This window comes from Magallana gigas, chromosome 8 (genome assembly GCF_963853765.1).
Source record: "Magallana gigas chromosome 8, xbMagGiga1.1, whole genome shotgun sequence".
In the NCBI taxonomy this organism is placed as follows: Eukaryota; Metazoa; Mollusca; class Bivalvia; order Ostreida; family Ostreidae; genus Magallana; species Magallana gigas.
Window position 1 is genome coordinate 33979207 of NC_088860.1, and position 25050 is coordinate 34004256.

Here is a 25050-nt window from a genome sequence, read left to right on the forward strand (position 1 = left end):
TTTCTTTTGTAATTTCGCGGTCTTGAGAGAATACTGCCCACTAGAAAGGGATGGAGGCTTTTTTTATTTCTAAGGGGGTATGACCGTACAATGAACATTTTTCTTATTTAAGTCCCTTCAGTCACTCAGTTAACCTATTGCCGATTGTTGTCTGTTAACAATTTTTAATTTTTAACTACATCTTCAAAATCACTAGTTTAATTGGCACTTGGTCATATTCAATTAATTTGTGACCTGCATTGTATGCGTGATTGTTTGTAGAAATAAAATGTATGCCTGTTATGTGCATTGTAAATGAAACCGAATATTTAAAAAAAAATGACCGTGAACGGCCAGCAGGGTGTTTTTCTTTCACTGGCCACTGGAGCTAGATTTTAGATTATCTGAGATCTCCCTCCCTTTTATGTGAAATATATGTGACCTTTCCTGGAACTCTTACTCTTCAGCACTGGAGTTTTAAATGAACATAAAAATGATTTGTAAATAATTAATTTGGTATTTAAAGGGGGTCTAACCTTTTAACTGTCGGAAACTAACGTTTTAAGTTCAGAGGTAGTTAAAAGAATGTCCATACTATATGTAAAGTTGAAGCGGGTATATACGGAGTTGATTCAGTTCAACCTATTTCTAATGTAACAATCGGTCCAAATGAAAGCAAAGTTTTCTGAATAATGTTGTGTGGCACTGGTAAGAGACTCGGAGGAGATGTCAATTATTTTTTTCAGTCTCGAAAAATCACGTGAGATTTTTTTTTGCCCATACACAGTCGTTATAATTTACACGTTACGTCAGATATGAAATACTAATAATGTTTGTTACGTAAATATTTCAATTTTTTTTTATTATCATATTGTATTATTAGTTAATATAAATATTTTTTTTTTTTTGCTTATTTTGACCAAATGTGTATTTTCCTATTTTCTTACATCTTTAAATTTTATCACAAAAATTTCCATAATTCTCCGAATGAAGAATCGCATATGAGGTGTTTTGCTTAGACGTCCAAAGCCTTCCCTCTAGCAGCCCTATTCTGTATATGCACACGATAACAATTTATTACAAAGATAATCTCCCTTCATCCAGTCATACATAACCCTAATGAATATCGTGATAAAAGGTACAAACTTGTACAATATATATATATATATATATATATATATATATATATATATATATATATATATATATATATATATATATATATATATATATATATATATATATTGATCCGACACTTTAGATAACGAGTGTTGTTTGTTTGCTAGTGCTTCTTATATATACATGTATATATATATATATATATATATATATATATATATATATATATATATATATATATATTGTAATTGGCAAGCTAAAAAAAGTTGTGTATCAATTTGTTTTCACATTCTAATTATACTACTTGGAGGAATATCGAAAATAAGAATACTTTAATTTTTACGAAATAGATACATCAACACACCGTATTGTTGACATTTACATAACCAAGCTTTATTTATTTATTTATTTTAAAGATTTATTTGACAAAGACAAAGACAGCAGAAAAAGATACAAAGGATACAAGTACACATGTCTCACAATGTAATAGCTTGTCTCTTAAAGAGAAAGAACATAATGTAGGTCTATATATTATGCATATATCTCTTTACAAATGTACCTGTATACTACTTGAAAAAGGAAGTTAGTGAGAATAAGATGAAAGAAAAGTGTTTGTGTGTGTGTGTGTGTGGGGGGGGGGGGGGTAGTACATTATATAACCTATTGAATCTAATAAATATAGCTAGTATATCATAATAATAAGTCACATATTTTTTGCCAGTGCCTATCGAACTCCATCTTCGCTAGCCAAGGGTGACGATCCACTCTGCTACTCTTTTCAGAGAAAAGAGTAGCAGAGTGGATCGTCAGCCTGATCAAACAAGCAAAATATATTTCTCCACGGATATTCTGGTTTTTTTTCATTTTATTTACACAGAGAAAAAATACCCCCAAAACATATTATGTTTAAAGATTTATTTGGCGAGTATTGGCCGTGGCATAAATGAAATGTGGAATGCCATTGACAACATCTGGGCAAACCCACTGAAACAAAAGTCACAACAAATATTCATCAACAATCAACACATCATCAATATTATAGTTTGAAATTGACCACCCCGGGTTTACCGCGGATGGTCACATATTTAAGTACTTTAAACTTATTTAATAATATGTTGAATTATTGTTAAATGAAAATTATATAATAAGACAAGTACAACTTTACACAATTCACTGGTTCAACAGTTCAGCAACTTCACATGCACAAATCAATTGTCACAATGTTTTGCAATAAGTCAGCACAACAATACATAGGCATCAGTTGATTTGGTGCGCGCAAACAACATCCTGCGAATACCTCCAAGTTTTACACGGAAGTATCTGAGACCAAACCAATACTGAATTAGGAAATCGTTGCTTAATAATTTCTACGTGATCACAAACAATCTCAATCAACTCGTTTAATGGAATACGTTTAAGACCAATATCGTTATCCCCAGCATGCATTACCAGGAAGTCTGGAGCAGCTTCAATTTCTCTGAGTAAATGCAGCTTGCTCTTAAGATGTAGAAATTTTAATCCAGAATAACCCTGCCACCATATACTTATGCCCAGTCTCTCAAGTCGCAAATTGGTTCCACCAGCTCTGCATAGTGCTTCAGTAAATGCATGTTTGATGATTGACGAGCCAACACACCAGACCTTAACATCAACTTCTGCAATACTTTGAGAAAGTTAATATGGAAAAAAATATTTCAGCAATGAAAACATGTAATCTTACTAATGCGATATCCTATTCCCTCTCAATGCTACTTAGCAGCTATTGACATGAACCTAAGACTGAACAACGAATATATGATTTGTACACCTTAGATTTCCAGCGACCTGCTTCCATTATAGCTTCTAGAGAACAACCAGCCTCAAATGCAGCTGTAGCTGCCCCAATTCTATAGGAGTGAGCCTTAAACCTCCCTTGTATCCCAAGGGTGTTCAACGCCTTTTCCAACACAGAAGAAAACTGATACCTAGTTAAAGCCCTGCCTCCTGAACATGCTAAATGGATGAACAGTGGGCCATCACTTTTGCCTCTTACTAACAAGAAATCATTTAAACACCCAACTGGACATAAAATACCACCTATCTTATTTATTGCCACTGTTACACCTCTGCTATGTTGATCAGACTTTGAACTTCTTATTATGATACAGACGCTAGAGAAATTTAACTCAAACTGTACATCGGATACTTGAAGAATTGAATGCACGCTGTTGCCTACTGACAAAGAAAATTCTCCAACCCTTAAAAACCCATGGAAGGCTAATACATAAGCAGCTCTAAATAACCTTATTTCATAGGAATTATAACAAATTGCTGGCAAAATCTGAACAATTTTTGTAAGCAAAGACAATGTAATTGGTAGCAGTGAATCAACGTTTTTCTTAATTCTTTTCATACCCTCGAGAAGCTTACTCACTATAAAGTTTTTTGTAATGTCTGCCATATTGTGAATTTTACTCTGAAAACTAATAGCAAATACATAGGCCCTGGCTGTAGAATAAGTGTAATCGTTACAGGATAAATATGCAATAAACTGCACCACATGATCAAGGGGTGGAGGCCAGATTTGCTGGTACCCAATGTCAAGGCGGAAATTTTCAAAAGTTCTCAATCCAGTTTCATATGACTTCTTTGTGTTTTTTGAAATAGATGCCGCAAATAAATTGTTTATTTGAAGTTGTAGATCATGCTGACTAATGGTCTTGGTATTGGCTCCGGAAAAGTGTTTGCCATTGGTGCTAACTTCCTGAATTGCTGCCACTGCTTGCGAGAGAGAGAGAGTCTGCAATGTTATTGTCAATACTAGCTATGTGTTTAGCTTTAAATAAGACATTGTGAAACATTAGTCTATACACGAAATGTCTAACCAATTCCATGACCCACTTATTTTCTTGAAGACTGCTTATTAATAACACTAACCAATGAAAGGTTATCTACCCTGAATGAATTTTTTTTATTCTGTAAATCATGGCCCCATAACTCTATTGCTATTACCACTGGGATAAGCTCTAAAAATGTCAGGTACCTCATAATATCCTGATCTTTCCAATGGTTAGGCCAAGGGAGAAAAACCATCTACCCTGGAAATATGCCCCACATCCCATGTCAACTGATCCAGCACTGTCAGTAAAAAATCTAAAATGTTTAAATCACACCAATCTCACTCAGGGCTGCGATTTACAAAAGAACTTACGACTTACGACCAAATTATTGAATGCTAATTAGTCACCAACTAATCAATGAATTATTCTTATGGCTAAAAAATATAATTATGGGAATTGAAATTTTTGTAAACAAATGGTTTTATGTCAATTTTGTTCTCTAAAGATCATCTTATAAGACAGTAAATATTTACGACTTTGATGTAAGTTCTTTTGTAAAATGTAGCCCTGGAAAATATGTTATGCCATTAAAACTATTTAAAAACTTCAGCCACATCTTGATGTCACTTTTGATTCTGGCTGAGAGCCTTATATGGTGATGCGGTTTTAAACAACCACACATAGAATCATACATCCTTCTAATGAAAGCCCTACTTGACCTAATTGCCTTACAGAAAAAATTCAAAGTACCTACTAATGATTGCATTTCTTGCAGAGTAACTTTACTCCTACCTAAAAGATTTCAACCAACTCCATCAAAATGTGTAATTTTGTTTCAGGGGTACTAACAATCATATCCACTGTGTCAATTTCAAAACCCAAGAATGTAAGTTGTGTAGTGGGGCCTGCAGTTTTGTCTTCAGCTAATGGTACTCCAATTTCTTTGGTCAGTGATGTAAACTGTGTCATTAGAATTGCACAGTCCTGACTTCCTCCCTTACCAGCAAAAATAAAATCATCTAAATAATGATCTAAAGTGTCTAATCCTGTCTTATACTGTGTTAGCCAATGCAGAAAAGTTGCAAATGTCTACCATATTTTACAACTTATAGAGCAGCCCATAGGAAGACATTTATCCACATAATAAAGCCCATCAATTGAAAAACCTAATAGGTCAAAGTCTGCTGGATCAACAGGAATGAGACGAAATGCTCTCTTGACGTCTAGTTTTCCTAATTAGGCCCCACTTCCCAATTTTGATATCATATCAACAACCCCATCAAATGAAGCATATTAGACCGTACATAATTCAGGGTCTATAAAAAAGTTTATTCCACTTGACTCTGGGTATGATAAATGAGTAACCATGCGCCACCCACATCTGATTTTGGAACCACTCCTACTGGTGACAAGTGTAAATTGGCTAAAGGTAATTTATCAAATGGACCCATTATACGACCAAGTTCTATTTCTTTACAAACCTTATCTAGTAATTCATCATGATGTTGTAAAGCTGACTTTAAAATTTTGGATGTGACATGTAACCGAGGTCCAGTGTAATTTAACTGAAACCCTTTTGCAAAACCATTCCGGAAAAAACATGCTGCCCTAACATCTGGGTACTCATCCAAGTACTTTGAAAGGTTTTGAACCCTAATGGGTGTTCTTCCTAAGGCCCATAAATCTTTGGGGTCGAAAAGTTTGCCGAAATGAGGTAGAGATGGGGAGGGGAGGCTGGAAACGGGGTCGACTCTGTCCTGGAGGTCTAAACTGTGAAAGCTAGAACTTGACAGGGGGCAAGAGTATTGAGGATGACCCTCCCCACATCTGATGCATGTATTGACAGCCTAGCCTATCGCAGCTACCTTTGAAATTAAAATTGTAGCATTTATTGTAGGTGGCAGTTGTAAGACTAGTGATTGTACGGGGCTGAGTACTGTGTTGCATAAACATCAACCATAATTCATAATTTATTTTTGACCATGAGATTGATGTATCAACACTTCGCCTTAGCCTAAACTGCTCATCCTACTTTTTCCAACCATTGTCCCCCTCATTACATCGCGAGGCCCCTAATCTGACATCGTGCATGTTTTTAAGTAGCCCTTGAAAAGAATTTGGGTGGACAGTAGTGTATATACAGCTGTATACAATAAAAGCATCTGTCCACTTGCTAATTGAGTTGATCTTAGCATTAGCCTTGGAATACCCTTTTGTAATCGATTCCCCTTTTTCATTAAAACATATTTGTTTTTCAGCATCCTCATGGGGGGATGTATTGTCGAGAAGCAGGGCCAGGTCAATATAGGCAGAACTGATAATCTAAGCTTTGATATTTTGAGAAACATTGCTAGATAGATTGGAATTAAAACTCTCTATTGGCAAGGGACAATTTTGTAAAGTAACATTTAGAGCACGTGCATTCATATAACTTGTTTCTTGTCCTGCCGGCGTCCCTGGTTTATTGTGACTTTGGGATGGCCCCGGTACATTGTGACTTTGGGATGGCCCCGGTACGTTGTAACTTTGGGATGGCCCCGGTACGTTGTAACTTTGGGATGGCCCAGGTACATTGTGACTTTGGGATAGCCCCGGTACGTTGCAACTTTGAGATGGCCCCGGTACATTGTGACTTTGGGATGGCCTCGCCTGGCGAGAGGGACTAGGTTGTTGTACACGGTTCTCAGCAGCCTGGGATGGTCCGTGCTGCGCTACCATCCTTTTCCTCTTGGGCCGCGTGGTTCCGGTTCTCCGTGACCCTATCGGCCCCACTTGGTTCCTCTTTTTCTTAGGTGCCATCTCTCGCTCATGAACAGATTTTAAAATATTTTATAGTTATAAAATATTTGATAATTTTCTAAAATTTTAAATATTTTGTCACTTTTTGTGTGCCGTCATGAGCATGCAGACGAACTGTAATCTACATTTGTACAATCCGAACCATCCTCATCAACAATTTGTTTTACGTATAAAACTTTCATGAAATATGTATAGAAATAAGGTTAATTTAAGATGTTACACCATTATATTTTTACAGATGCATAAAATGAGCTTAATATTTTGGAAAATACATTGCCCACCTTTTTTAGATGTTTTCAGCCCAGAGTGATGATTTGAAACCGAGAGGACGAACCCGATCCCAATAAGTTGTAAAGGGGGGGGGGGGCAACCGATCCCGACACAGGGCGAAAAACCATCTTTAAGCAAGTCCTTAAAGGTGGCTTAAATGCGACTTAAAGGAGCTTAAAGGCTATACAACCTTTAAGCCGCCTTTAAGTCACCTTTAAGCAAGTGCTTATAGGTCCTTAATGTCCAAACTTCTTTAAGCCACCTTTAAGCCACCTTTAAGCATCTTTAAGTGGCATTTACGCTTTCTTTACACTGCCTTTACACTGTCTTTAAGTGGCCTTTAAGTCAATATTGATCAAGCTGAACAATAAATACATATATTAAATGTAAAAGCTCTTTAATTTATAAGGATGGGAGGGGGTCATCCGAGTGATAATATAATTTCCAAGGAAGGGGGGGGGGGTGTTCCAGGCGGTTTTAATCGTCGCTCCATTAAACACAGATCGCTATCATCAGCACCGCTCCGATGGACACAGATTGCCGTTTTATATTCTTTATAAATTTTTGGGGGTTTCAAAATTATTGTAGGGATGAGCGCAGTCTCTGTATCTTAATATGTGCATAAAACTAATTAAAGTATGTTTGTTTCCTATTATAAATTAATCGGTGAAAAATCTCTCTCTCTCTCTCTCTCTCTCTCTCTCTCTCTCTCTCTCTCTCTCTCTCTCTCTCTCTCTCTCTCTCTCTCTCAGTTCATCCGGTTATTAAACAAAATAAAGATAATGAACCAAAAATGCATGATTTAATTTGATAATTGGTTTAAGGTTTGTATTTTTTTTTCAATTTTCATTATTTCTAACTCTAGATTTGCTAGATACATGTTAAAGATGAAAAGACTCTCAACTGCCTTTGTTATATCGGGCAGGATATTACTGCTTTGTTTGTCTAGACATAGTTTTGTTCGTTTGTGTATATCTAATTAGAGTCTATTGTTTGTCCAACTTCAGAAAACCCCTGGAACTAACACAGAATATACAAGATATACACAACAGTTGTGTCGTGTGCCCAGGTGCATGATTGTGTATATCTAATTAAAGTCTATTGTTTGTCCAACTTAAAAAAAAACCCTGGAACTAACACAGAATATACAAGATATACACAACAGGTGTGTCGTGTGCCCAGGTGCACGTCAGGGTTTCTAAAGGCGTTGAATCTTAGTTTATACGAGTATACGATAAGTCTAGTGAATAAAAGTTAATTTACATTTGTAATTCATTTTCAAAGTATTATTTCCTAGCTCTGGGTTTCAAAAATGTTACGTCTTTAAATTAACGATACATGTATGTAAGAGTAAAATCTTGAGGCTAATTAATTAATGTACCGGTGATCATAAATAGGGGTTGATTATTTAAATATATGTATAAGGGTAAATATGTCAAATATACCTGGCCTGGCACATCATACAATTGTATGTACAAGTCATTTGCAATTGCCACATGCAGTAAATACGTCACCGATAATTGGTAATTTTGTTTGTTATAGAATTGATAGTTTAAAAATCATGTACATATAATTACATGTAAATATTTAAACATATTGGAACGGCGCCGCGATCATGAAAACCGGGAAATTGAACAAATACCCTAATATTATCAATGCATTTAATAAAAGAAAGGATTCCATTTTCTTTCTTTCATTTTTATAGCTATAAATTAGATGAACGTATATCTACTCGGTTTAAATTTATTAACTAAGAAAGCCTACTATAGTGAACCTAACGGTTTCCATTTAGGTATAATATATTTTTGTTCACTGAAGACCAAGTTCCGTATTTCATTCTAAATACATGCATGCATGTAATTTATAAATTAGATATAATTGATTGTTACAAACTGAATGGTTTGTCAAAATCTTTTCAAGTAAACACATTCAAAACAGTGATTCAATATCCACTGATATGTAGGATATAAAAACGCATATATATATGTAAGTTGCCGTGGCGCAGAGGAAGTGTGGTGATGCTAGTAAACTAAAGGTCCCAGGTTCAATTCTCGCCATGGCCGGATTTTTTTTTTGTTTTTTTTTCATTTTTCTTTCTAGAACAAAAACCGTTTAAATACCTTTTCTTTCATAAAGTTAATACATTTTGTTGGAAATTAAGCACAATATTGAATTAAATTTTTTTTTGATGGCTTAAAGGTGGCTTAAAGGTAGCTTAAAAGTGGCTTAAAGGTGGCTTAAAGAAGTTTGGACATTAAGGACCTATAAGTTGTCCTTAAAGATGGCTTAAAGGTGGCTTAAAGATGGTCTTTAAGCTGCCTTTAAGCCATCTTTACGCTTTTTTTAAACCACCTTTAAGCAACACATATAGCTTAAAGGTGGCTTAAAGATCGTCTTTAAGCTACCTTTAAACACCTTTAAGCTATCTTTAAGGAGGACTTAAAGATGGTCATTCATCCTGTGCGACTTAATTTATGTTTTGCATACAATATACAGTAATTCAAATATTTTCTTGTGAAATAAAGGCACCTATTTTCTATGGAAGAAAATAAATGCTAATATTTTCGAGTGCACCAAAATTCAGCTTTGGAACTTCTTTATATCTACTTACAAATATGTATTGTTTTATTACTAGAATTAAAAGATTATGTACTTTATACAAATTTCTCTCTTTATATTTTCCAAATAAAATTGAGTTTTTGTCAAATGTTACTTGCATTTCCAATTTCCTTAAAAACCACTCCTCACATAGTTCCCTAATTCTTTTACACAATAGCAATCTAGAAATAAGTGTTCAATAGTCTCATTAACTCTTTTACAAAAGGAGCAGACTGGGGATTTTTTAACCTTAATCTTGTGAAGATTATCATTAGTTGGTATTATTCTGGGTAAAATTTGAAATTGTAGCCATTGTAGTTTTGTCTCTTTAGTAATTTTAATCGGAATTTCAAATATTTTGTTCCAGTCTTTGTTGTTAAAAAAAAGCCCCTTTCTAGCTATTTATTTACAGATGTAATTGGATCTCTTTTCTTCTTAATAAGTTTGTTATACGTGTCTTTGCAACCTTTTTTATTGGTGAAGAAGATATTTATGTGACTGGGTATTCTTGGGCCAGACTTGTATTTGATTTCATTGATATTGTCTTATCTAATCTTTCAAATATTGCTCTCTTTAGGCTTGCATATTCAATAAAATTTATTTTTATATTTTGGTTGTCTATTGTTTCTAGACTGAGAAAAACACCCACATTATCAAAAAGATCTTGTATATGTGTAAAATTCAGCATTAAAATAGTGTTTTAGGAAAAAAGAACGGTTATTAAACTTTTTTTGGGGGTTGAGCCAGATGTTTTCAAATGGAACATTCATAACTTCTTGTCAAGTTGCTTTTACGATTAAAATCCAGCTGTTAAAAACTTCTCTCCAAAAAATATTTGCTGTATTTTTACATAAATTAGATGTAAAGTCCATACCTTTAACCCATAGGTTTTTAATTTTTGTTTGTAATTCTGCCTCTAAGAGATTTATCCATTTTGTGCCTGAGAAAATCATTCTTCTTATTCAACTAGACTTTAGAGCAGAGCTAAAATCTGTAAAATCTATCATTTTTAAACCACCATATCCATATTCCTGTATAATAGTGTTTCTTTTTACTTTGTGAATATTGCCTCCCCATAAAAATTGGTAAATTTCCTTATTTAAAATTTTTGTAAAATCAGAGTCTGGGTTAGGTAAAGAGAGCACCAGATGATTTAATTTGGGCAGAATAACCAAGCTTTAAGCCTACATTAAAACATTTTTGTTAATATGTAATCCTTTGTTTTTGGTTCATTATATACCGTAATATATTTGGATTTTTAAAACCTGTACATTAAGTTACCTGTAGCTGTATATTAAGTTGAAAAACTGTCGATTCTTAACTTAATCGACAGCTTCTCCAACTTAATGTACAGCTACAGGTAGCTTAATGTACAGGTTTTAAATGTTGATACAATGCTCACACATGGTCCTCAACAGTTAGGAAAATTTACTTAAATTCAAATATAAACATAAATGCCAACATTAGTATTTAAAATATTATTTTACAACAATATGAATTTATCATCTCCGAAAACAGGCATACATACACAACAAATACGCTGACCATTTCAATGTGACTCAAGAAACATATCAGAATTTAAATGAGAAAGACATATTTCCAGAAGTTATATTTATTTCACTAGGTGCACTGCTATTGGAATCACAGGTATCGCACATTTTCACCTTTTCCATCACTTGAATTTCCCTTTTTTCCATCACTTGAATTCTCCCCTTTTCCATCACTTGAAATCCCCCCTTTTCTATCACTTGAATTCCCTCTTTTAATTTTCTATCACTTAAATTTCCCCCTTTTCCATCACTTGAATTCCCCCTTTTCCATCACTTGAACTTTCCCCCTTATCCGTCACTTAATTTTTCCCCTTTTCCATGATTTATTTCACTCATTAGCTTCTAATAATTATTCTTCCGATATATCTAAGAACAAATCCAGTTTTAATTATAAATCAAACCGTGTCAGTGGTTTGCTGTTTTGTTTTTCCATGTCAAAAATGTCCCTCAAAATGCCATCCGTATTTACACTTTCTTCTAAATCCCTAAATTTTTATTGCATCAAAAATATACTTTCTCCATCTAATGAAGACATCTTTTCTCATTGAGTTTTAACCAGAAAGTAGTCAGAAGTCACCCTAGGTATCATTTAAATTTAAACTTATACCTGGCACTGCCCATTAAGTTCAACAATACAACATTATTTTCGCAACTTTTGTTGTTGTTTTTAAATGGACAATCAAGAGTGTTACGTAATCTTAGAAATCATTCAAGCCATCACCGGAGACAGTTTATTAAAGCTGACATGAATTCATAAAAGCATTTGGTCGCCGTATTAGTATTGATCCCTCCTCTACTGCCACTGGGGTATATATACCTGTTGCGAAAGTTATGGTCGGTTTCTTTCCGATCGAGGCATTCACGTTGCACGGACTTCTGAATGCATGAACTACACATTGTAGTAAAATGTAGTAATAGAGAATAGAGAAAACAACAATCAATGAAATACAAAATATATATTTATTCTTTGAAAAGATGTCCAATGTACCCGTATTATTTTGCACAGACCGTGCTGCCTTACTTCGCATCCACATCGAACACGTGACGTGTGTCGTTCATACAGAGTGCATAATGTCTGCACCTTCTTGAAAACCCTGGCGGACTACATCCAACACAGTTGCTAAATGATAGCAAATCCAAGAAAGTAAGAACGTTTCCATCCCTTCCTACAAAAACGCCCTGTTTCTGAAATCCATGCGATAATTGACATTGCTCGGTCTGCCACAGTGTGTGGTTTGCGCATGTGTGATGTTGTGTAACATACACAGGAAAACGGTTTACAATTATCGAGGAATATTTGAAGTATCTGTGCCTGGATTTCAGTCTGTCTTATTTCGTCGTTTATTGGATACATCTTGCCAGTGAAGTGGTTGTCATATTATTTTAGTTCGAAACGCATTTCTTCACGTCTTTTAATTTCGTCCAAGGTAACGTGTTCGGGTGTATGAAATTCCTAAATGCGGTGAAGCATGAATAACACTCTCGGCCTTATATAGGGGGTGTGTAGCGATGAGCAGGACAATAGAAATCCAGATCTAATATGGCGGTAGTCGGAGATAAAACGGAAATAATGCGTATTAAAGAATTCATGTCAGCTTTAAGTTAACAATAAAGAAAATGTTTTAATTAGGATAAAATCCTCAAACTGTCCATTCTGTGAGAGAAAAAAACTGTTCTCGGTCCTTCGGGCCTTGATCAGTTCTTTCTCTCGCAGAATGGACAGTTTTCGGATTTTCTCCTTCACATAATGATTTTAATTTCAATACACTCTGCGTAATAGAATAATCTAACTGTGTCTCGGGTCAGGTAATCGCCACAGTTGAAATGCCTCCCATATACCCGCAATGTAGCAAAACATTGCTGACGACCGTTTCACTAACGTATCTTAGATCGTAAACGTAGAATCGCTCCGAAACGATTTTGGGGAGGCTGTAATTATCTTTCATCTAAAAATTTAATTCATATTAATGAAGAATTCAACAATTTTCACCAGCGTTTTTTACTTGCTTCGAATTTACACACCATGTTGACATTCGAAACTCTCGGGATTTTTCATATTAAATGCACTGAGTGTTATATCCCGCATTTCCCTTGATTAACAGAATATATGACAAATTTTCAATGAAAATTTACATGTATTTGTAATATCGTTTCTAAGTTTATCCACGCAAATGTGATATTATGGAAACATAAACTTAAGAGCCTCCCGTGATTTAGCCTGAATGTAATGTACATGCGCAAGATTGTAGAATCCAAAAAATTAAGAGGATTTCAGAATTTTTAAACGAGTTTTCGTTAATTATTAATAAGCGAAGATTGACTTAGAAAAAATAAAAACAAATTGGTAACCTTCAAGTACCAATGATCTTTAAAATGTATAAAACAAAAGACAGTACTCATCCGAATTCTCGGTATTAAAGCCCTAAAATTGGAGTCAATCAATTTAATATAGTAGTATAGATATCAATAAATAAGCTCGTTTTTTTCGTTTCATTAATTTAAGGGATATTTTAAGTTGAATAAAAGTTTTGTTGGCTAACCTGAGGCAAAGGCTCATGTAAGGCTGTCTGTCGTGGTTTTCGTTGTTGTCATCGGCTTAATAAAGTTTTTCACATTTTCGTCTTCTTTCATAGAACCAATGGGACAATTTCTACCATGACAATGATGAAATGACTTCCGAACATTACATAAAGGATTTATTTCAATAAAGATATTTATATATGAAAAGTAATTTTGTTTAGAATTAAAAAAAATTATAGTTATTTATGTAACGTTTTGAACCTTTTACACCGCATTTGCGCTTTACGACATCTTTAATCAAATGTGCAACACCCTGCGCAGAAGAGCCAAATTAAACACCCGAGTCTCGTAATGAAAATTGTAATGAATAACGATGACACTATCGCATTTTATATTATAAATTTCATTCATTAATCATATATTTTGCTTTCTTTACGTTTCTGAAAAAAATGCAGAGTAAAGGAGGCGTGATGTAGTTCTGACTCTTGGTTCTAACCAAATCTTGTTTAATAGCAATTAAAACACAAGTCAAAAGCCTTTAATTGAATTGTAAGTTCTAAATATTAGGTCAGCTATTTTCTTGATATAGGATGATCACGCTCCCTATTAATATTTTTAACGGCTAATACCCTGTTGATATTACTTGAAATAAATGAAAACTTTTCCACATCCTTTTCATATATATTTTTGTAGGAGATCTTGTTAATGCAACATACGAGAAGGATGTCTTTATCAAAATATGAGTCAACTCGGGGGACTACACATGTTGCTCGAATTGCCCGGGCTTTATTGGGTCCCTGCATTGATGTACTGCGCGAAGTTCTCGCAAAAGAGATATCTCCGCCTGACTTGGAAAGGAAAGTTAAAACTTACATACATCAAAACAAAAAACCTTCTATCAGTGAACAACAAAAACGGCTCGTGTATGGCAAAAACTACTCTGTCTTTGACATTACGTTGCTCTATTTTCTCTTACGTAACATATGTTCAATTCCTCAACATAAAAATAACTGGGGAAAAAATCCAGAGCTTACTGATAAAAGTGTGTCGGCAAACATAGAACGGGTTCGTATCTTACGAAACGAATGGTATGGACATACTACGGATTTTTCTCTCTCGGACTCAGATTTTGAACAAAGATGGAATCATATTTCTCAAATTGTGAAAGAGCTGGAAGGTTATCTTGGGACTGCAACCAAGTACCATGACACTCTGATCAAATTAAAAAGTTGTTGTATGGACCCTGACTCGACACAGTACTACATAGACAAACTGTTGGCTGTGGAAGGGTTGCAGACTGATGTTACAAATCTGAAAGGTAACAGAAGAGTTGGTTTAATAAATGGATAATAAAATTGAATTGATTAGAATAGAAGCATTAACTGTTTTGGTTAACTAACACCTGAATAAAGCATGACTCACCTTTTTTCAAAAAAGTATGTTGGTCTGTGAAGTTATATATTCTTGTAAATGACAAACAGTTTTTATAAAGCAAATGTAACCAAAACGGATCCAAAAATAATTTAATAAATTTTAACATATTTTCTTACAGAGGGTTTTGAAGAGTTACAGACTGATGTTACAAATCTGAAAGGTAACAAACAAGTTTGTTGAACAAATGGATCATAAAATTAATATAAAGTAGAAACATTAATTCTTTTGATTAATTAGCTTCACGAAGAAAAATGATTCATCTTTCTAGCTCACCTTAATTGAAGGTTCAACTGAGCTTTTCTGATCGCTTGCTGTCCGTCGTCCGACCGGTTGTCTGTCAACTTTCCACATTTTTTGGCTTCTTCTCTTTAACCACTGTGCCAAATCTAACCAAACTTAGTACAAAGTATTCTTATGAATACCGGATTCCAAACATTCAAGTTAAAGGCCTAATCCTATTTTAAAGGGGGATAATTATGATACAATAAAACTAAGGTAGGTGTCTAAAAAATCTTCTTCTCAAGAACCAATCCACCAGCAATGCCAACATTTACATCATAGCTTGCATTATTCTTGACTTTTACTCTAAACCATTAGGTCAATATTAAACAATCTTGGTACACAACATCCTTATATGAAGGAGATTCTTAATTATTAAAATAAACGACAGAGCATGTTTAAAACAAAAAAAATTGCGAATCAGTGAATTTAGAATGCATGTCTTTACAAATCTTCTTCTCAAGAACCACTGCACCAGAAATAACACTATTTATACCAAAGCTTGTATATATAGTGCAAATCCTAAATAGTTAAAATTGTCATTTCAAAACTAAAACTGGGGCATAATGAAGAGGTTTCATTGTAAAGTTTACATATGAATGTATGAGGAAATGTTTAAAACCCTTTTTCTAAATAGATGTAACTACAGTGCTACAATTTGTGAGATTACTATGCAGGCATATAACGAAAATTTAGAATTTCTAAAATTGTGACCCCCAGACTAAAACTGGAACCCCAAGAGGGCTCAAAGTTTAACATAAAAATGTGTATGTAAATATTTAAATATCTTCTTCTCAAGAACTACAATAGCACAATTTATGATAATACAATAATAATGCAAGCAACCTGATATAATTATGATTCTAAATTGTTAAAATTGTGAACCCTAAACTAATGCTTAATGCCCAACGGGGTTCAAAATTTAACATCGAAATATACACAAAATGTTTAAAAATCTGATTCTCAAGAAGTGCAATGATCAGTTACCAGAATGCAAGTGTTCTTCAAAAGGACAAATGGTAAACTGGCTAAAATGTGACCTTAGACTAATATCTGGGCCCAAAGAGGGGTTCAATGTTTAACTTTGAAATATATTGGGAAACTATTTAACAACTAAATTCAAATGATAAAATGAACTGATGATCAGATGAGCAACGTGGCCCATGGACCTCTTGTTTCAAAAGATATGTGTGACGTGGCCCATGGACCTCTTGTTTCAAAAGATATGTTTGTATTTGATAATTTAAATGTGAATAAAGTGAAGCTACATATTCATGTAAATGACAAGACCTGTTTTTGGTACGCAAATGTATCGAAAAAGATCAAAATAATTTTAGATATTTAAAGATTTTATCTTCATTCTTACAAAGGGGTTTGGGGAGTTGCAGAGTTGTTTTACAAATATAAAGGGTAACAAACACGTTGGTTTAACAAATTGATAATAAGATTTAATACATGTAAATGTGTAATAGAAACATTGCATGTTTTGGTATGTTAACATCACAATGAACCATGACTCATGTTTTTCTCCCTCGCGCAACTTGTTGCGAGGGGGATATAGCATCGCTGCTCTGTGTGTGTGTGTGTGTGTGTGTGTGTGTGTCCATTTCAGCCTTTTAGCAAAATTTAAAGAAAATCCTCGCATGCATGTATATCAAACTTCGTTTACTTCATAAGCATGTATAAAGGACAAACCCTATTTAATAATAATATAATAGCATGTATAAAGGACAAACCCTATTTATTTTCAAGGAATTCCGTTAATTTTTTTTTATGATATCGTTTAAATTACAACACTAAGAAATTTTATGTACGACTTCTGGTTCGTGAAAGTAACCTTTCAAATCAACAACTTGATATTTTGTTTGATATAAGCCCTGTAAAGATACGAAGAAAAACATTTTTGAGAAATGGAGAGTTGAAAGGATTTCTAAAGTGAAAAACTGAAGCGAGAATAGATTAATTTCACCCTTATTTAATCGAAACAAGCAGCCGTCTGAGCCGAATTTCGGGCTATATTTCACGAATTACTTAGAAAAGAACAGTTTCATAATTCAAAAATCAGAAGAGACTTTAACAAATATCGTCAACATGATTAACTGGTAATTATTTTCATGTTAATCGGTGAAGATACATACATATGTATGTATGTTACTCTTTTTAAAATATTGAAATTAAAATTACGACATGTTAACTCGAATTTTCTCATAGAGCAGACTTTAAATCGCCTGGGCTGCGTTCAAGATCGTAGCTGATAGCTTAGCCGCAAGATCATAGATATCTAGGTGTATTGAACTGACCGCTAGGTTAGCCGCTAGGTTTCAGATTTGAAGTTAGAAATATTCAACTAAAGACTTATTACATTGAAATTATTTGTTAATTACCAGCGGAAATATATATGTTAAGATTCATTATAACTTAAAGGATAAATAAAATATCACTATGTAAATAGATTATGTGTTTGTTACAAGTGGTAACTAACGTGGTCATCTTGAATTCGATACTTAGCATAAAATATATAGGCTATGAATATCTACCTAGCGGCCAGGCTAGCATACCATTCAACAACGTAGCCGCTATGTAGCCCTACCTAGCCGCTACGATCCTGAACGCAGGCTAGATCTTAGCTACGTTTCCATTTCAATATGAAACTTTAATTTGCCTACACTAATTGTCTACATGCGTAATGTATGTCTTTGGATAAAGATAATTTATTAAACTATATTACTAAAATTTAACACGTTTGTGGTGTGTTTCCCTAGTAATGGGAGCAATTGTACAACCACGTAAATGCATCCATCCACCATGGATGCACACAGAGCGTGCATGGGGATAGGAATAAATGAAATATTTTAATTCAAATAGTTTTTAACAAGTTTTATATTTGGTCTCTTCAATTACATGTTTATTTCTGAATAATGCATTTCCCCACACAATATTTTCATTTCGGGAGGGGATTCTCCGCTTTGTGGTGCCCTTGTTCAAAAGGTATTTGGGTGTTTGAGGATCAAGAAATTAATTAATAAATGTTACGTATTCATATGACTGGCAAACATAGTTTTAAATACGCAAATATATTAACGGATCCAAAATAAATCCATACATTAATAGAATTAATCTTTATTCTTGCAGAGAATGTAGAAGAGATGAAAAAGGCAAACGAAAAATCTAGTTCTCAAGGTATAGTTATATAAAAAAGCATTTTTATGTTTTTATTATTATTATGTATTTTTGATAACATTTTGAATATCAATATTTTAAAAGGGACACATGATCATATGCAATGATATTTAACAATGGGATTTTCGAACACAGTTTGCAAATATTTATTCAAAATTGAATTGCATTTTTCATTTGAACTTTTAAATTGTCAGGGATTTATGCTTACCTCTATTAATATGAATAATAGGTGTTGTTCCATCTCTATGTGATCTACTAAAAATACACTATTTAGATAATGGGATTATATACTCTGGATGGAAGCATCAAAGTTCCCTAACCTTAGACCCATGTTAAAACGAAACAACCCAAAACAATTTTCGCCAAATTTAAGAAAAGGTCTAAAACTAATTCAAAAATGTCTTTGGAAAATTTTTATGAGCATTTTAAATCAATTGCTACCACGCAGATTGATGGTGACATGGAAAGCGGAAATGAAAGTTTAGATATTAATTGTATTTTTGAAGAGTTAGATAAAAATATAAGTATTGATGAAATTAAAGAGGCTATCGGTAATCTAAAGCCTGAAAATCCCACGGCGAGGATGGAATTTTGAACGAATATTTTGTTGAATTTCAAGACTATTTTTTACCTATATTACATTATCTTTTTAATTGTATATTAAATACTGGTTTTTTCCCAGTACGTGTTCTTCATCAATTATTATTCCAGTGTTTCAAAAAGGTGATTCTATAGACCCTAAAAACTACAGAGGTATACGTCTTGTTAGTAATATGTGTAAGTTATTTACTTTAATTTTAAATAAAAGGTTATTCGAATGGTCAAAATATAATGATGTTATAACTGATGTACAAATTTGTTTTAAACCAAGCTATGGAACGCGTGATGCTATTTTTAGTCTCCTACCTTTTTTCACCGGAGGGGACTATAGCTTTACTCTGCGTCCGTTAGTCCGTTCGTCTGTCCGTCTGTCCGTCTGTCAGTCCGTCCGTCCGTCTGTCTGTCTGTTCGTCCGTCTGTCTGTCCCACTTCAGTTTTCCACACTTTTTTTCTTTTTGCGTTTGAGGAATAATATGAAATTTGCTGAACAGCTTCAAAATGTCAAACTACAGATCAAGTTAACACTTTTGTAGGGTCTGGTTGACATATTTTCGAGAAAATTTATTTTTTATATTCCAATTTTTTAATGCTTGGGTTCGATATTCTGCATAACAGTGCATTGTTTTCACAATTTCAACAAATCGGTAGGGGACGTATATTGCTTATGGAATACTCTCAGAATGCTTGTTGCTTTACATTCTATTATTAGTAAAAGTCTATGTAAAAAGAATAGGTTATATTGTGCATTCAATTTCAAAATTTCAAAGATTTCAAAAAAGCGTTTGATTCTGTTGATAGCTTTGTAAATGCTGGTTGTTTGTCTTACGAGTTATCTTCCCTTAATCTGTTCTATTCATGTATGTTGATGACATGGTCCTGTTCTCTGAATTTGTGGAAGGTTTACAATGTCTTTTGAATGAACTACATAGCTATTGTAATACTTGGAAAATGCATTTTAATGCGGATAAGTAAGAAATTGTGACTTTCAGAAACATTGGCACTGTAAAAGAAAGTGAGTGTTGGCCCATTGGTAATGATGTTGTGGAAATTGTAAATCAATACACTTGCATAGGAATGCTTTAAAAACAAATTTACCAAAGCTGGAAAACAATTATCCGGATAAGGTAGAAAAGCATTGTTTACGCTTAGAAAAATTATACGGGTAATGTCATTTAGTAATGAAACTTTATTGTTGCTTTTTGATTGATTTATTGGCGAAATTGTTAATTATTTTTCAGAAATATGGGGAAATGATATAGGTTGCAATATTGCGAAACTTCATACAGACGTCTGTAAACATATTCTCGGAGTTAAGAAAAGTACAAATGCTGCTTATTTATATGCTGAATTAGGCTGTGTACCCCTTGTACATTATAGAATGTTCAACATTATTAACTTTTGGAAAAATGTCTTAATTATTGACAATTGTATAATAAGACATTGCTACGAAGATATGTATATTAATTGTGAAGAACACAGTTATAAAAACTGGGTTTTCGATGTGAAGAAAATTCTCATTGACCTCGGTTCCTATTATATATCGACTAACCAAATAAAATAAACAATGATATTTTACAACTTGTAAAACAAAGAATATTATATTATTTTTTATTTCTTTGTCCTTTATACAGAACATTGCACATATTATACATGAAAGAGCATTATTATAAAAAACCTTCTATGTTTAAATTAACTCAACTTTTTAATACTGGAATTGTTAAAGATCTCTGTAATCTTGGCGAATTCATCTCTAAAAGTATGCTATTAAGAGACAGCTGTTAGACGTCTTTTGTTTTGTTTTCTCAACCTGTGTATATATAGTATAGTATATGTTATTATTTGTACCTGCACAAGTACACTACCACCTCATGTTATACATATGTTATACTGATAAGCTGTAAAGCTTAAAGAAATAAAGAATTAAAATTGAACTAGATGCCGTCATTAGACAGTAATACCCGCACCAAGTGTTTGCCCCTAAATAACACTGTTTTGTACCAGTTTAATTAAAAATGAAGGCCACATGCAAGCTCCGGTAATACATTTAAAAATTATAATTTTCATAACTGCATGAAGGATGAGATCCCTTTCCATATGATAATACACATGAGCAGCACTTTATGTGCAATTTGGGGTTGAACTGTTTGCAGTGAATTTTCAGTTAATCAATAATCTTAACATTTCATGTCATAGAAAGTATAAAGGTCTATATAATTATTACAAACAAAATTAAAAATTAAAGTATGCCCCCTCCCCGTGGCGGATGCCGGTTTGAGATTTGCTTCTGTGTGCCTACATGTACATCATCGTGTGCACAGATTTAGAGAAGGGGTGGGGGTGAGGGGTCAAGACCCCCCCCCCCCTCCTCATGAAAATTCATTTATATCAATTGTAAAATTACCAAAAATACACCTTGGACATGTAAACGCTCTAACCCATTGCGCTTCAATGTTAGGTAACATTATTTGGGGGGGGGGGTGGTAACTATTTAATTAATATTTAATATACTTTATTGTTTATCTCAATAGGAAGTATACATCACAATATGCAGGTGTCCTGCACCACCTTATATTAAAGCTAGCTGTTATTTACCTAACAAAACAGTGTAAGTGGATATGAAGAATATGTCATAAAAATACATGCATGTTACAAATAACTGATCTTTGTCTGAAGTTGCGTACACAACACAGGTCGATCTGCAGGTCTCATTAGCGGGTACTAGTTTTACCCAGCTCTTCGATACGATCGCCCGGTTCACGTGTAGACATACGTGTCGGTGTTTTCTATATGCAGAAAAGGATTAGTTAAGATCAGCTAAAGGAATTCATTATTGTGTTTTAATTGGATTATCATTATGATGTTGACCAATATAGGTTAGCTGCAGGTCTGTAGCTCCCGGTCTGAAAAAATTCGGATGGACGACCTGGGAGCTACAGTGCCTCCCATAGTAAAAAACTGCAAATTACGGCGCACAAAAAATTACGGTAGTTTTGGACTGATTAATATCATTTCCGAACATATTCTGTACAAATATTTGATTCCAAAAAATTCGTCGGACAATTTACTACAGATATCGTCACTTTACTTGCCCCTGATATTCTTTTAGACACGATCACCAGCGCTGTAAAGCGAAGTGGTGCAGTTTGTTTACATGTAAAAAATGGCGACTCTCGATCTCGACGTGAATTAATATACTTTATTTCCGAGGTCGGTTAGCATGTTTCAAAGAAAATCTGACGCAAATAAAGTAACAATATCAGTAGTAAATTGACTGAAGAATTTAATGGTACTAATTGTTTTCACAGAATTTGTGTGAAAATAAGGTTAATCAGTCCAAAACTAGCGCAATTTTTTGTGCGCCGTAAATTGCAGTTTTTTACTATGGGAGGCACTGTAGCTCCCAGGTCGTCCATCCGAATTTTTTCAGACCGGGAGCTACAGACCTGCAGCTAAATATAGGTAAGCATAATACATGTATAGTAGCAGTAGATCAATATAATGATATGCTAGCATACATAAGTTCTACTTTCACTTTCTTAATGTGATCTCCCTTTGACAGCTAGCATACTGTATCATCATCGTTTAATATTTAAATAAGCTTATCATCGTTACTTATCCTCTCGCATTTGTAAAGTTTCCGTCATTTTAGTTGCAAAAGTTATTTTTTTCATTTGTCAGACTTGCACTATTGAGTTGACACCATATTGACACTGTATAAACAATTTCTTATTAAATTTGTGTATTACATGTAAGTAAGTGTAGACACTTATCATTTTTATATTAGTTATATGAGGAAGGAAGGAGTATTTCTTTCTTAATGTATTACAATGCATCAAATACAATGTAGGTCATGCCCTTATGGGACTGTTCTGACCCCACGAAACAGGAAAATACAAAATATCTTTTAATGTCATTATGATGCATCAAATGGTGTAAAGTACACTTATCACCCCCAGGTGTTGTCTTTAAACCCCCCCCCCGCCTTTATGAAATATGAAATGATGATACACTGTATATTTTGTTAACTTCTGAGATCTGAGATCCCGATCCCTAAACCATATAATTTATTTTTGCTCTTTGTGTCATTGCGCATAAAATTGTATATAGATTATGCCCCCTTGGAGACACCCTGACATTCTAGAACTAGAAATGATAACGTAGTTTATCTTATTCATATGTTACAGTAGTGTTTGATCCATGTGGGTAATTCCTAGCCTAATGATGTCACTTCCTTGTTTAGGAGACTTTACAATTTCCCCAAATAGGCGAATACACATACATATAACTTTTGTTTATAAATCTTAAAAATTGAATTCAGCAATTTTCAAAATGTCAATGTGCATCAGGATAGAAAAAGCAATCAAGAAATGATGCTCTTGTACACATGTAAGAATGTATTAAGAAGACTGAATCTTTAGAACCGGTTAGATTGGGGGGGAGGGGTGAATGTGGAGTATAAACATTTATAATTTGAATCATTTATTGTTATTAATTTTAACTTGTCAATGAATACTAGTTATATTGATCCCAAGGTAGAAATATGACCTCTAATCATATTTCAATAGATCATTTGTCAAATATGCAAGGTGTAATGTAATTTTTTTTTAAAATAACATTTTTTACCAGTTTATAAAAGTTTTTAGACACCCAAATTATATTTTGATATTGATAGATCATTCGACAACTGGGGGGGGGGGGGGGTTATATTTGAGTTTGTTTGGGGGTGGGTGTTCCAAGTCATATATTTGACATTTTTTTAATGTTATTTAAAATAAGACTAAGCCATACTTCAGTCATGAACATGAATGGTATAGAACAAAACACAAACTAATACATGTATATATACATAGGAATTATTACAAAACATAGATGATTGATCTATATCTGGGTTCTTAAATTGAATCATATATGATGTACATATTATATTATTGTTTCTTTGTTCAAGGCATTTCAGATGGTATGTGGGTCATGATCCCAAGTGATCTTTCTGAAATTATCAAATATCATTAAAACCATTGAGATCCCCACCTTAATTCAAAGATATTATTCCTCCTTAGGTCATGGCGCATCAGATCATTATGGCATGTAAGTCATGACCCTAAGGGATCATCCTGACCCTTAGAATCAGAAATTGTCAATTATCTTTAAATTATTGATGTTTGATGATCCTATCTCTATTTAATCTTTATTATTAAGTCTCCCGAATGAAATTTGGAGACTGTTTTTGTACTGTTTTTAATACATGTATTATTATTCTTCGTCTTCTTCTTTTTCTTCTTTCCCGCTCTGAACTTGTTTCTCAGATATGGCTGAACAGAATTGTACAAAACTCTAGGGTATGATAGGCCTGCATATCTAGTTGTGCACCCTGCTGGTTTGATTTTTCTCATTTTGGGTTAGACGACCACTTTCCGGGGGGGGGGGGGGTCTCAAAAGGGTGTGGGGTCTAACATTGAACCTTATGGGAAGAATCGTAGACTCTATTGTAAATGGTAACTTGAAAACGGACAATAATATAGGGTTTTCATAATCATATATTGACTGTTACTGGCAATATATAGGGCTTATTAGATCTGACCCCTGGGGGTCATCCCCATCCCCCAGGAATTTGAAATTGCCATATATCTCAGAAACTGTTATTATCATGACCCCTAAACCATATATATTCATGTTTCTGATGTCAAAAGGCATCAAATGTTATGTAGGTCATGGGCCCTGTGGGTGGTCCTGACCCCCCTCGAACAGGAAGTGCAAGAATATCTCGAAAACAGTTGAGATCCCCACCCCTTAACCATATATATTCTTGATCCTTAAAGGGCATCAAAAGGTGTGTAGGTAATGGGCCTCAGGGTTAAATTTACTTTTTCAAAACCGTAATGCACATCTATGGAACAGTTCTTATC

At 33.9% G+C, this 25050-nt stretch overlaps 1 protein-coding gene across 3 annotated transcripts in view; it reads left to right on the forward strand.

Annotated features, from left to right (window-relative positions):
- The window catches only part of LOC105339713 (serine/threonine-protein phosphatase 6 regulatory ankyrin repeat subunit B), a 77781-nt gene that overhangs the window by 25653 nt on the left and 27078 nt on the right, over nucleotides 1-25050 (forward strand). For all 3 annotated transcript variants that reach the window (XM_066068563.1, XM_066068564.1, XM_034474376.2), the window contains 3 exons: nucleotides 14348-14972; nucleotides 15207-15248; nucleotides 18500-18547. In XM_066068563.1, the coding sequence (XP_065924635.1) occupies nucleotides 14348-14972; nucleotides 15207-15248; nucleotides 18500-18547 (715 nt within the window). The remainder of the gene's footprint in view (nucleotides 1-14347; nucleotides 14973-15206; nucleotides 15249-18499; nucleotides 18548-25050) is intronic.